This window comes from Eschrichtius robustus, chromosome 7 (assembly GCF_028021215.1).
Source record: "Eschrichtius robustus isolate mEscRob2 chromosome 7, mEscRob2.pri, whole genome shotgun sequence".
Classification (NCBI taxonomy): domain Eukaryota; kingdom Metazoa; phylum Chordata; class Mammalia; order Artiodactyla; family Eschrichtiidae; genus Eschrichtius; species Eschrichtius robustus.
Window position 1 is genome coordinate 133,826,667 of NC_090830.1, and position 13,213 is coordinate 133,839,879.

The 13,213-nt window shown below is 47.3% G+C and overlaps 1 protein-coding gene across 3 annotated transcripts in view; it reads right to left on the bottom strand.

Moving 5' to 3' along the window:
* Window positions 1-13,213, bottom strand: part of C7H10orf90 (chromosome 7 C10orf90 homolog) — a 232,427-nt gene that overhangs the window by 30,472 nt on the left and 188,742 nt on the right. For 2 of the 3 annotated variants that reach the window (XM_068549077.1, XM_068549079.1), the window contains 2 exons: window positions 3,456-3,746; window positions 173-357 (listed from right to left, as the gene is read on the bottom strand). In XM_068549077.1, coding sequence (XP_068405178.1) covers window positions 173-357; window positions 3,456-3,746 — 476 coding nt within the window. The remainder of the gene's footprint in view (window positions 1-172; window positions 358-3,455; window positions 3,747-13,213) is intronic. The other variant, XM_068549080.1, reaches the window with a different exon arrangement.

Below are 13,213 nucleotides of genomic sequence, written 5' to 3' on the forward strand. Positions count from 1 at the left end.
GGTGGAACAGAGGCCCAGAGAGGTTAGGGGACCTGCCCAGAGTCACACAGCCACCAGGAAGCTGAATCAGGTCTCCAGCCTCAGAAGCAGAAGTGAGGTCATGTGCCCACAGGCTCCCCGGGAAAAGTCTCCCCTTGGTGGGAATCACGCCGGGATGCGTGGAAGGCCTTACCTGCAAGGTCAAGGAGCTTGCGGGCATTTGCTGGTTCTTGGAACAGTCTTCCTGCAGGTCGTGGGTCTCTGGTCCCTGGGGGGTTTCTGGCTCAGTGGGCGCTGGCTCGGGCTCGGGTGTGGTGGCCTGCTCACTCTTCTTGCATTCCTTTATTTTAACAACCAAGTCACAGCACGTGTAATCTCCTGGGAGAGAAGATTAGAATTCCATTTAGAGAGCACCGAGTGATTTTCTCCTGGCTCCTCAACTCCATTAGACAGAGAAGACAATTTGGAAAATAGAAACACCAGTGGGTTATTAATGGGCCTCGTTAAGCCCACGAGATCACGCCTCATCACAGACCCCCAGCTGCCCTGGTCGCGGGGAGGCATGTTTGCAGGCAGCCAGACCTTGAGACTGGCTAATGATGCCGTGCAGGTATTCCCTTGGCTTTTGACGTTCAAAATGCCTTTGCTCCCGATGCAAAGAAACTTCTCCTATTCTGCGCTTCCTATTAAGTGTGTCCTGTACAGTTATTTCAGTTGGGTTGTTTGGGGACCGTGTATTAATTTATCTTACGTTTGCTACGCTAATGATGTAAGACAGAGGAACGGTGTTCAATTACCTATCCCTCCCCTTAATCTACCAGAGACTAGCCCTGGCTTTACATTCACAATTGGAACCCTCTCCGTCTCAGCGCGGGATTGGGCCCCATCCTGAGGCCATTTTGACGTTCCTTGGTGGAAGAGGTCAGAGGATGTGTTGATGCCACAGCATTTCGGGCAGGGCTGCCTCTGGGGTGGTGAAAGTGGGCGATTCACACGTATTCGCTTACCACTTACTGACTGACTGCTCCCCCTGGAACACAGCGTCTGTCCCAGCGCGCTCTTCCCGCCTGGGCTCCCCGGCTCCCCTCACCACACGAGCCCTAACCACAGCCTTACCAACGCTCTCCGGTTCTCAGACTCACCGGTGGTCTCCTCGCTCCTCGTGCACACGCCTTCGCATCTCCACGAAGCCCCTTTGGTGCCCGCCCAGTGACCTCCTACCTCTAGGCTGAGCCTGAGATTTTCAGGAAAACGCCCCCCCCTCCTGCCTCCTCTGTGCACCTGCCACGGGGCACACTTCACACACACGGCAGCATCAGCGGGCCCGTCACAGGATGCTTTAACCCCACAGGCCTGTGACTCCCTTGAGGGCTTCACCGCGTCATACTCACCATGCCTCTCTCCACACCGCCAGCCCAGGTGCCCAGGAGCAGCTAGTTCTGTTGGGAGTGGAGAGGTGGCCACAGGACGCATCTCCATGGTCCCATGAATCTCTTAACTGACCCCCCATTATAACTTCCGCCATTCACACCCAGATCCTCTGTGGTCTGGACCAGCTGTCCTGTCTCCACCCAAAATCCATCAATGTTCCCTGCTACCTACAAGCCCTACAAGGAGAGTAGACTTCTCATGGCTCGTTCATGGTGGGTGTTGCCCTCCAGCTACCAGTTTTGATGCTCTACCAACAACATGCTCTTTAGAGGTTCGCAAATCCTTCTCCTTGTTCTTCTAAGCATTTGCTCCAGTTTTTTTCTGGAGATTTCCCTGTTGCTCCCCCATCCCTGCTTCAGGCCTAACCACTAACCCAGATATCTGGCCCCCAACCCCCTCTGGCTAGAGCTAATTACAGTTTCCGTGGTACTGTTTCCATCTCTTGTGGACCTTTAGTCTAGCTCACCCTGTACTCAGGGAAGCCACGGCTTCCTCCCATCCTTCCCCACCACAGATCCAGCGATGCAAGGGCAGTCCTGACACACTCATCTCCTCCAGTGCTCACGACAAAGCCTTGTCCATTATCTTCACAGTCTCCGCTACTGTGGCCAGACCTCCCCAGTGGCATGGCCTGTACTCATCTCTAGCCAGCCTCAGACCCCCTGCCTGGCCCTCTCCCATCCGTCCTCCACATTGTCCAGGAGACAATCACCTTCACAGCAAATCTAATTAGGTCTCTTCCCCTTCAAGGGCCTGGCCCAGGCTTCAGTCCAGACTCTCTTAGTGGATTTATACGGACCTTCCAACTTGACCCACGGGACCTTGGATTCAGACTAGCCTCCCCTCCACCCCTGCACTCCGGTCCGCTGGACCCCAAATCAGCCATGCTCTTTCCATCCATTCTTTGCTTTGTGTGTGCTTTTCCCTCAGAGCCTGCAATGCTCTTCACCTTAGGGTCTGATTTTTAAACCTCTAATCAGCTTTCAAGTTCTTTCTCAAAATCATTTCCTTGAGGAAGATGTCTCCGTCCAGCCCCTCCTCGCAGCATCCGGGGCCGTCCTCAGCTTCCTGATGGCTCACCACAGGCACAGTTACAACCCCGATGTCTCTGGCACTGGAATGAGAGCACCTGGAGGGCAGGAAGCACCGTGCACAGTGCCTGGCACACAGAGGGTGCTTAATAAATGCTTCTTTGATGGTATACAGTGGGTACTCAATACATGCTCCTTTAATGTATTGATGAATAATGAGCTAGAGATTCACTTGGGTTTCAAGAAAAAATGTTTTTATCAATTACCATAAATATTTTAACTTTTATAATCCAAAGCTCTATAATCTTTTCCTTTCTGTCCTCATCCATAGCTCTTTGGGAAAATCTTTACAGTGATAGGAAATCTAAATTTTCCTCTGTTATAACTGGGCACCACAGATCTTTTTTCTATTTTATTCCTGTGTTTTTTCTTTATCTATCAGTGGTCACTGCAATATTAGTAGGGGTCAGCCACTTGGCCTTTAGAGAAATGATGGCCTGGTTTGAATTCTGTGAGAGGCTGAGATGGGGACCTATCTTAAAGGCACTGTGAGGTCAGTGCTGCACTCTGTGTGTTAAGCGCCTGGCACATGTGGGGCCTCCACTCCCCCGGCCATTACCCTGGCCAGTCAGTGACTGAGGACCACCGTCAGCCTGGCGCACCTGCTGCCTTCAGGGCAGCCACTCCAGATCTCAAATGTTCCCTAACGAAGCCCGAGAACCCGCTGGGCACCTGGGAGTGGCCTTCCTCTCAGCTTCAGGCGATGCTGGCCTTGTGCCCAGCAGGGCTGGGACTTCCTGACCCATGCAGTGCTGTCTTCTCGCTGCTTGGGGGGTAGAACTTGCCCACTATTTAAAGCTGCTGGTCCTGCTCCCTTCTCTGCTTGTACAGTTGGAGAAAAGGCAGATTCATAAGGGAAGCTCAAGTGAACCAGGGCCCAGGAAGACCCTGCACCGTGTTCCCTAGGAAGATCAAGGAAGAATCATCTCAACCCTACCCTCCCTCGCTCCTTACCTTCCAGGAACTCTCTTTCTATCTGCACACCATGGTCTTCCTGCAGAGATGTGCATAAATCTTGGAAGGGGCAAAGGGACCCAGGTAAAGGGATGCTGAGTCTCGGGAGGCTTTGCTGTTGACTCTCTGCGGGTTCAGAGAGGTCACTAGACTGACAGCTGTTGCTTGGAGAGCTAGACCCATCAGGAAGGGCATCTTTAACCAGCTTCTGTTCCACGGGGGGAGCAGACACAGTCACATGTGCTCTTTCTTGTTGCTTCTCGCTGCTTCCAGAAACTACTTTTGGTTCTACTAAAAATAAAATGAGAATTGTGCTCAAAACATCTGATGAGCCCACGTCTAACGTACTGACTTCTGCACGCCACGCTCTCCCAGAGACAGGCAGATGGGCTACAGTGCTGCCTCAAGGGGACAGGCGCCACTGATGCCGATGTGCATGTGCTCACCCAGCAACGACACGTGGTCACCAGTTCCGGCCAGACGTCCCCGGGGTTCACTCGGGAGCCCCTCTACATGCATGTGGCTCTGAAGAGCCTGTGCTCCCTGGTACCCTTAGGAGCTCAAAAGACCTCCCAGACAGTAGTAGATAACTGAATGGGTGGTTTAGCACATTGACTCTGGGGGCAGATCCCGTGGGTTCAAATCCCCCCTCCACCACTTACATGCTATCTGGCCTCATCTATAAAATTGAGATAATACTATAACAAGGTAATAATATTAAATATTATATATTTAATTTTAATATGTTTATTGTTGTAATAAATTTACCTATTTAAGTAATAAGTAATATACTTATGGAAAGTATATAATCATGTTTTATATGATAAACAATGTAAGCATACGATTAATATAAATACCAAATGTTAAAATCAAGGTAATACTATAACAGAACAATGATCCAGCTAAGGTGTTTCGCACAGTACCTGATACATAGTAAACATTTAATAAATGTTCATTATCATTATTATTCCAGAAACAATGATGCCGGGTTACGTCCTATGGCAAGTGCAGATGCAGGATGTAATTTATCAGCTGTCTGTGCTCACCTCTAATAAAGCAGTGGGTCTAAAAGGTGTACAACGTGTTGCTTGTTGCCACATTGTAAAATATCAAAGGTCTGGAAACCACCTTACGCTCATCAGCAGGAGACTGTTAAATAAATTACAGCACTTCCGTGCTTTGCAGCAGTGAGAAAGAATAAGGCACATGCTCCTGGGTAGAGGGGGAATCATCTCTAAGATACATTATCAAGTGAACGCAGCGTGGACAGTGTGCCAGATCTGCTTCCCCAGTCAGTGCTTATCTGCTCAGAACATCTTTGGAAGGGCCCCAAAGACCCTGGAAACCGGACTGTCTTGGGAGAGGGCAACTCAGGACCAGGAACTGGGGGCGGGAGAGAGACTTCTTTTTTACTCTTTGCCTGTTTTGTTTTTGCTTTCTTTTTCTTTTGGAATACTCTATAAAGTTTTAAAAGTTATTCACTTTAAACAAGGCAGTGACTCTTGACCAGGTGCCATCCCCTCCCTATGCTGAGGGCACCTAAGAGGAGACAGGCACGGCTGCCGGTGGGACGCATCCAGACCTCCTGCGTACGGGGGGCAGAAAAAGGGTCCTGGGAACCACTGGAATAATCGAGATTCTTGGAAGAGTCTCATCATATTTTCTGAGATGTCTTAATGTCTGATGAACTCAATAAACTCAATAAATAATGAACACAAAAAGGAAATGAGCCCATGATTAACAGGCACTGATTAGAGTGGTGACTTCTCTTAAAATGCCACTTGTCTGCAATTCCTTCCAGCCTCTCTGTCCCTGAGTCCTGGCATCCCAGCCAGTGAGGATAGGCTGAGCGTAGTGGGAAGAGATGGAACACAGACGGTTCCCTTGCTGGGCGTCCTGGCTGTGGGACCTGAGGCAGGAGGGCCAACAAGCGGGTGGACCCAGCATTCCTAATCCCACAGACAAACAAACAAAATGAAGGTAAAGTACCCCCTGGGTCCCTGTGCCTGTACGTGAAAGTCCCCCCGAATGGTGGTTGTTACAGACCTTATCATTTGGAGAGGGAATGGCCTCCTATGGAAAAGTTGGGCTTTGCTAATTTGTACAGAAAAATCTCTCCAACCATGTATTTCAAAAACTGTCAATTCTGTTTAAGTATAAAATAGCATAAGCAAAAAAAGTCCTAAAATAGTTCTTCCTTTCTCCGTTGCTTCCTTTTATTAGAAGTTCTTTTTAAAGAATCAAAAACCAAAGTAATTATCAGTGATGCAGTCCCAATCTACTAGTTCCATCCTGAGATTAGACTCTTTAAATAAATGGATTATTTATAGACTCATGGAGAGCTAACTATCTATCTGCTACCTATTTACCTAGCTACCTACCTATTTATTAATTATCTAACTTTCTATCTGGTTTAATGTAAATTCTTGCATGAATGATTCTACGCAAGTCAGGTGTTCCAACTGTGACTTGAAAGAGTTAAAACAAATCCTCCAAAGTAGAATGTAGTTGGTGAACTGGGGAAAAGAAAAATATGCAGTCAAAGAAAAACTTTCCTGACAACTTATTGGTCAGGGCTTTTTGTGGATTCTGAGAAGTACGATCATCAGCCGTGAAATGATCCCCAGGCAGAGCCTCTGCCAGGCAACATCGTCGTTTTTTTCCCCCCACACACTCTGCGTGCAGGCTGTACTAGAGTTCTCTATTCATGGCTCAGATTTTAAACTACATCACTCCCGTGAAGACCCGTCCCCTCCACAGGCTCTGCCCGTCTTAGGAGAAGTTGAATCACGCAGCAGCCTCTAGCAGGGGTTTCTATCTCTTGGACTGAAACTCAGAGCCTGATTCCTGAGGCTGATGCTTGGAGGGGCTGGGGTCCCGCAGGTTTCCTTTAAACAGCCACAACCCCCACTCCCTTCTCTAAAACGCGATACCCACTGGCTTGATATTCTATAGCTCAACTACCCAGCAAACTCACCTACTCAGAGCTGAGCTAGGCTCTAGGACGTAAACCAAAACCAACCAAAAGATCTGCCCGACGGTCATGAATTCCCTCTATTAAACTCGCATCTTTGACTCAGAGACGAGTTCCTTGGACCATGACACGGTGCTTATCTGTGCTCCTCTAAAGCTCATTTTCTTGTTGTGAAATGTATTATATTTGTAATTAAAGATATTAGAGCACCTATGAACCTCCCAGATGAAGAAGCAGAACCTTCCTTGGGCTTCAGCTTTCCTATCTGAGCCCCTTCTGGATCATACTCACCCAGACAGAACCACTCGCCTAAATTTTATGTTGCCTGACTCACACTGCTTTTGTCTATAATGTTCCCACCTATGTAAGGATCCATAAACAATATATTTTCAATACCAAAAATCTGAATAGCAAGCACAAAGCCAGCTGTGTTAAGGTAAAGACATCACTGTATCCATGAGGAAAAAAGCTTTCAGGAGAAGAGAGTTCAGCATCTCAGGGCCATCGCTTCCCTGAGACTTGATGGGATGTGACTCCGGGGAAGACAGTGGCGAGCCGTGAATGAGTCCTGAAAACAAGGGGCTGAGCACAGTCAGGGCGTCAGGCAGGGCTGGCGGGCAGCAGTACAATCAGGGCAGTGGGCTGTGCTGGATTTTCTGTTCCTGACCTCACCATGTCCAACTGCAGACCTCAGGGCTAAGTTCCAGCAGGGCGCTTCTCTGCGCTGAAATGTGGGCCCTGAGCTGCCCCAAGTGCAGGGCAGGGAGGGGAGAATGGAGACCTCACCGACACAGCATCAAGACCAGCCAAGAAGAGACTTGAATCTGGGCCAGGCAAGGGCACCGCCAGCGCACGCAGATCCTTAGTACAGAATGAGGGAAAGCTGCCCGAGCCTCAAGACACTGTGCCTCCACGGGCCAGAAAGTGTCATAATGAGCCAATTTGATAGGAAAAGATGCTTTACTGCTTCTTTCCAAATATTGAGGTGATACATAATCTTTCGTGTTCTCAGACGAGCCCCACACTGTCACACGATTCTAATAACTGTGGCAATTCGGGCTCACGATAGGAAACGAGCAAGTGGAGGGCGGTTGCTAAGGAGCGGACCAGCACAGTCGCCAGACTCTGTCGGTGGAATCGCAAAGGATGAGTGAGAAAACCATAAAAATCACACACAGGCCCAGAGGGCATAGCTGTATGGGGACCCTTAACAGCCCAAGGCAGGTAAATAACATAGAGAACACATTTGAGAGTCATTTATCTCCAAGTTAGTTTAAATTTGTTACAGGTGTTTTGGTGTCAAAACTGAAACCAGTTCTCCAGAAAGATCTTCTCTTAGGGTTTGGGTCTCAGCTCCATACACCTTCCTGCCTTCTGACACCAGCCAATCAACCAAAGAGATGTTTCCAAGCAAAGTAGGCTTCCTTGAATCCAAGGGCACATTTTCTCCCACATTTTAATGTTTCGGGAGGTTATATTTTCTCCCCTCAAACGCTAGACCATCTTAACAACAGACTGTCTTAGAGATAACAGTAACTGAAGCTTGTGTTGATGTTTTTGGGTCATCGATAAACATACCAGTTTCTAAACGCAACTACAGTGGGTCTCAGGCTCTCCTAAAAATCTGATGTTATTTGCCACTACCCTGAGTGGCCCCAGACTTCCCTCCACCCATCACCACCTTTTTAAAGCTCCTGCATCTACATTTTGTGTATAGCTTACCTATCTGATCTTCCTGCCTCACCTGTGGGCTTTCCTCCAGCAAACCCCATAACTGTGCATCTCACTGGCAATCAAAGAAGTGAGCTGGAGAGGATGGTGTATCCATCAAATGGAAAGCCACTCTGAACAGTGCCCGGGGGTGAATAGCGGACCCCCTCACCTTAGGCAGGATTTTGCTGTCCCCAATTTTGACACAGGGACACAGGAGGCTGCTGCTGAGGGGAAAGGCAAGGTATTCTCTGCTCAATACGTGCTAATTCGTGGACACAGATATCGCTAAAGAGGAAGGAAAAGGCGGTAACCCTGGGTACTCAAAACACACACAATTTCTCCAGCAGACGAAATTCTCTCCCCTTTTAACAGGAGAGAAATCCCCAAACTACCTGCCATTACATTACACAGAAGATGACATAAAAGAGTCTGTTGATGACCCACAGAGAAACAACCAACAGAGAAAAGCAAACAACAAGCTTTTACAATGGACGAGGCTGGCGGGTACTTTCTCTGCTTTTTAACTGGTCAAGACTTCATCTTCTGGCAGCAGATGAAAACTTGATTTCCTCATGGAAAGAGGTGTCCCCTTGGTACCCTGCCTCCCACCCGATCTAGACTTCTGTTTAAAATCAACCAATAATCGTTTCAGCATATTTCTGTTAAATTTCTGCATAGAGATGTTGCAGCCCAGGCAGGGAGTCAGAAAGGGGGGAAAGGGAGGGGGCAGCAGCAAATGAGATAAACGGCTCCTGGCAGAGAGGAGAGGAGAGGATCGGGAAGAGAAGCTGTGTTTGGGACCTGCAAGTCCCAAAGCCCATCCACTCGGCCGGAGCAGAGCTGGAGCTGGCGCCTTCAGGAAGAGAAGAAATCAGGGGAACAGACAGCAACTTGAAGATCAGACAGCAAGGATGAAGGGGCGTCCAAAGGCAGTGGGGCCAGCGGAAACACACGAGCGAGTCCTTTCCTTTCCAGGAAACTAGACTTCCCGTCCATATGAGCCCTTCCTAGACAGTGAACAGGTTTCTTCTGCTGTAAGCGGGAAATATTTCTTCCTAAAGAAGGAGACCTAAGTGGGGAGGGGCGACGGCCAAGAAATAAAACCGACTTGGGAGAAGCGGTGGCAGTAGCTACAGACCTCTAAAAGGAGCCTTCCCTTTTTGGAACCCGGAGCAGACAGGGGTGGCGGGGGGGTGCCGAGAACTGTTGTTAAGATGTCAATACGGTGTTAGGACAAAATATGCAAGCCCTGGGATTGGAAGAACCCTGTATTCAGAGGGAAAAGGGGGAAGATGCAGTATGTTCATTATTACTGTTCTAGGGTCAAGTTTCAAGATACCATGTGGCTTAAAGCCACTGTGGAGAACTGTATGGAGGTTCCTTAAAAAACTAAAAATAGTTACCATATGATCCTGCAATACACACACACACACACACACACACACACACACACACACACAGAGAGAGAGAGAGAAAATGGAATACTACTCAGACACACACACACAGAGAAAATGGAATACTACTCAGCCATGAAAAAAGAAGGAAAAGCCATTTGCAGCAACATGGATGGACCTGGAGATTATCATACTAAGTGAAGTAAATCAGAGACAGAAAAATATTATATAATATTGCTTATATGTGGAATCTAAAAAAAAAGATACAAATGAACTTACTGACAAAACAGAAAGAGACCCACAGACATAGAAAACAAACTTATGGTTACCAAAAGGGAAAGGGGGAAAGGTATAAATTAGGAGTTTGGGATTAACACATACACACTACTATACATAAAATAGATAACTAAAAAGGACCTACTGTATAGCACAGGGAACTCTACTCGATATTTTGTAATAACCTATAAGGGAAAAGAATCTGATATATACATATATATATATATATATATATATATATATATATATATATATATATATATATATATATATATCTGAATCACCGCACTGTACACCTGAAACTAACACAGCATTGTAAATCAACTATACTTCAATTTTTAAAAAAAGATACTATGCGGGGAGTTTGCACACAGCTTTCATGTACAGTAAAGGGCCATTCATGCATTGAGAGTATCTAGAATGGATACTGAGTACCTGGACGGAGCTCTTTTTCCAACTCTGTCATTATCCTAGAGTTTTAAGACTGTTGAACAAACATCTCAAAACATACAAACAAATATTTGGAAGGCAAAAATAAAACCCACACATACATACACACATGCACACATGAAAACACACACAAACCTGCCTGTTTTCTAATAAATGAATTACCTGGACTCTCTTGCAGGTGATAAGAGACACAAGTTCCAGTCAGTGATTAGATCACACCTTTCTAGCTGACACCAAGGAAACAAGAGTCCCAGATTATCAATTTTCCCGTAATCCTTTATCCCGCATGACTCAGATTCCCAAAGCACAGAAAAAGCATTTTAAGCTTTTCTCAAAACTTGCTGCTAGTTTCCAAAAATGACTATTCGAGGTGATAATTTTTTTTCAGTAAGGCGTATTTCCTTTTAAAAAACATTTTGTAAATTATAAACGCAGGGCTTCCCTGGTGGCGCAGTGGTTGAGAATCTGCCTGCCGGTGCAGGGGACACGGGTTCGAGCCCTGGTCTGGGAGGATCCCACATGCCGCGGAGCAACTAGGCCCGTGAGCCACAACTACTGAGCCTGCGCGTCTGGAGCCTGTGCTCCGCAACAGGAGAGGCCGCGACGGTGAGAGGCCCGCGCACCGCGATGAAGAGTGGCCCCCGCTCGCCGCAACTGGAGAAAGCCCTCGCACAGAAACGAAGACCCAACACAGCCAAAAATAAATAAATAAATAAATAAATAAATAAATAAATAAATAAATGTATAAATTATGAACGCAATAAATTATCACTGTCAAATCTGAAATATTAAAAAAATAAAAATCATTGACAATCTGTCACTCACAAAAATGTTCACAGTGGTTTTCTTTGGGAGGTATAGCACATTTCTAGTGGAGTAATACACGGCTGTGTCCCCCTTTCATTTCCATTTTGGATATAGCTTATACCTAGAGAGGACCGCCCTGTGCCATACCAGTGGTACACAAAAGCACGGGTTCATTATCATACTATTATTTGGGAGGATTTATTGCTGTTGGTGGCCACCTTTCCGTTCTGTTTAATAATTCTGTCAGGCTTTCATCTCTCCTCCTCCTCTGGCTTTTCCTGGGTGCTCTGAGAATTACCAAGCAGGTAATGCTGCATGGTAAAAACTGATTAAAAAAATCAAACCGACCTGCCAGGTGTGAGAGGAAGCAGCAGAGAAGAATCTTAGTCAAGGCTCCTGCAGAGTGAAATGCCCGCTCAGAGCCAGCTCTCATCCCATAATCGTGTGTGTGTGTGTTGGGGGGGGGGGGGGGGCGGTGAGGGCAAGGAGGTCCCAGGTCAGATTTTCACCCCATTACCTGCTCTTTCAAAGAAACTGCTTGACCTCTTTATCTTCAATTCAACAACTATCCACTGAGTACCTACTATATACCAGGTACTGATATAGAACGCTTCGGATGCAGCAGTAAAAACAATAAAATTCCTGATCTCATGTCAAGGACTGCTTGCTCCAGCCCCTCCTACAGCCAATGACCATCACTTCCACTCTAGCTCCCCAACCAATGACATCACCTCCACTCCTACAGCCAATGACCATCACCTCCCCTCCTACTCCCCTCCCAACCAATGACATCACCTCCCCTCCTATAACCAGTATCATCACCTCCACTCCTACAGCCAATGACCATCACCTCCACTCCTACAGCCAATGACCATCACCTCCACTCCTGCAGCCAACGACCATCACCTCCACTGCTACAGCCAATGACCATCAGCTCCACTCCAGCCCTTCCTACAATCAATGACCATCACCTCCACTCCAGTCCCCACTCCTACAGCCACATTCCATACCTGAAATGTACCCATACCCAGAGCTGCTTCTCCCCTGCACCAGTAAATTGAAACCTCCTACTCTCTGACGAGATCCAACAACTCTTTCAGCTCGCAGAATGCTCTCTCCATGCCTTTCACATTATCACTGAAGACCTTAAGTCCCCACCACCTCTGGTAGACTCGGCTGGTTGCCTACTCAATATCCATTCGTATCTTTGTGCTTAACGTAGAGAATCCTCATTTTGTTCAGGATGACAATGGGCCCAGCTACAAAATCCCATTTAAGTCCCCACCACCTCTGGTAGACTCGGCTGGTTGCCTACTCAATATCCATTCGTATCTTTGTGCTTAACGTAGAGAATCCTCATTTTGTTCAGGATGACAATGGGCCCAGCTACAAAATCCCATTTAAGTCCCCACCACCTCTGGTAGACTCGGCTGGTTGCCTACTCAATATCCATTCGTATCTTTGTGCTTAACGTAGAGAATCCTCATTTTGTTCAGGATGACAATGGGCCCAGCTACAAAATCCCATTTAAGTCCCCACCACCTCTGGTAGACTCGGCTGGTTGCCTACTCAATATCCATTCGTATCTTTGTGCTTAACGTAGAGAATCCTCATTTTGTTCAGGATGACAATGGGCCCAGCTACAAAATCCCATTTAAGTCCCCACCACCTCTGGTAGACTCGGCTGGTTGCCTACTCAATATCCATTCGTATCTTTGTGCTTAACGTAGAGAATCCTCATTTTGTTCAGGATGACAATGGGCCCAGCTACAAAATCCCATTTTGCTGCGGCATGCTACTGCTCCAGCCAGCGAGATATGAGCAGAAGTCCTTTGGGAGAACGTCTGGGAGGGGTCTCAAGCGGGGATGTTCAGCTGGTATCCACTGTGGATGTGGACGTGATGGCTGGAGTCCTGGCAACTATTCTACAAGCATCAGGATGAGGGTCACAGCTGAAGGAAAGTGGAGCAGAAAGCAGAGGCGTGAGCTCCTGAGGACACTGTGGGCCTGCCATACCTGCCCCGGATTGCCCACCCCTAGATTTCTTTTTTTAAAACATGAAGTGTAGTTGATTTAGTTGTGTTTCAGGTATACAGCACAGTGATTCGGTTATACATAGGTATACATATATATATTCATGTGTA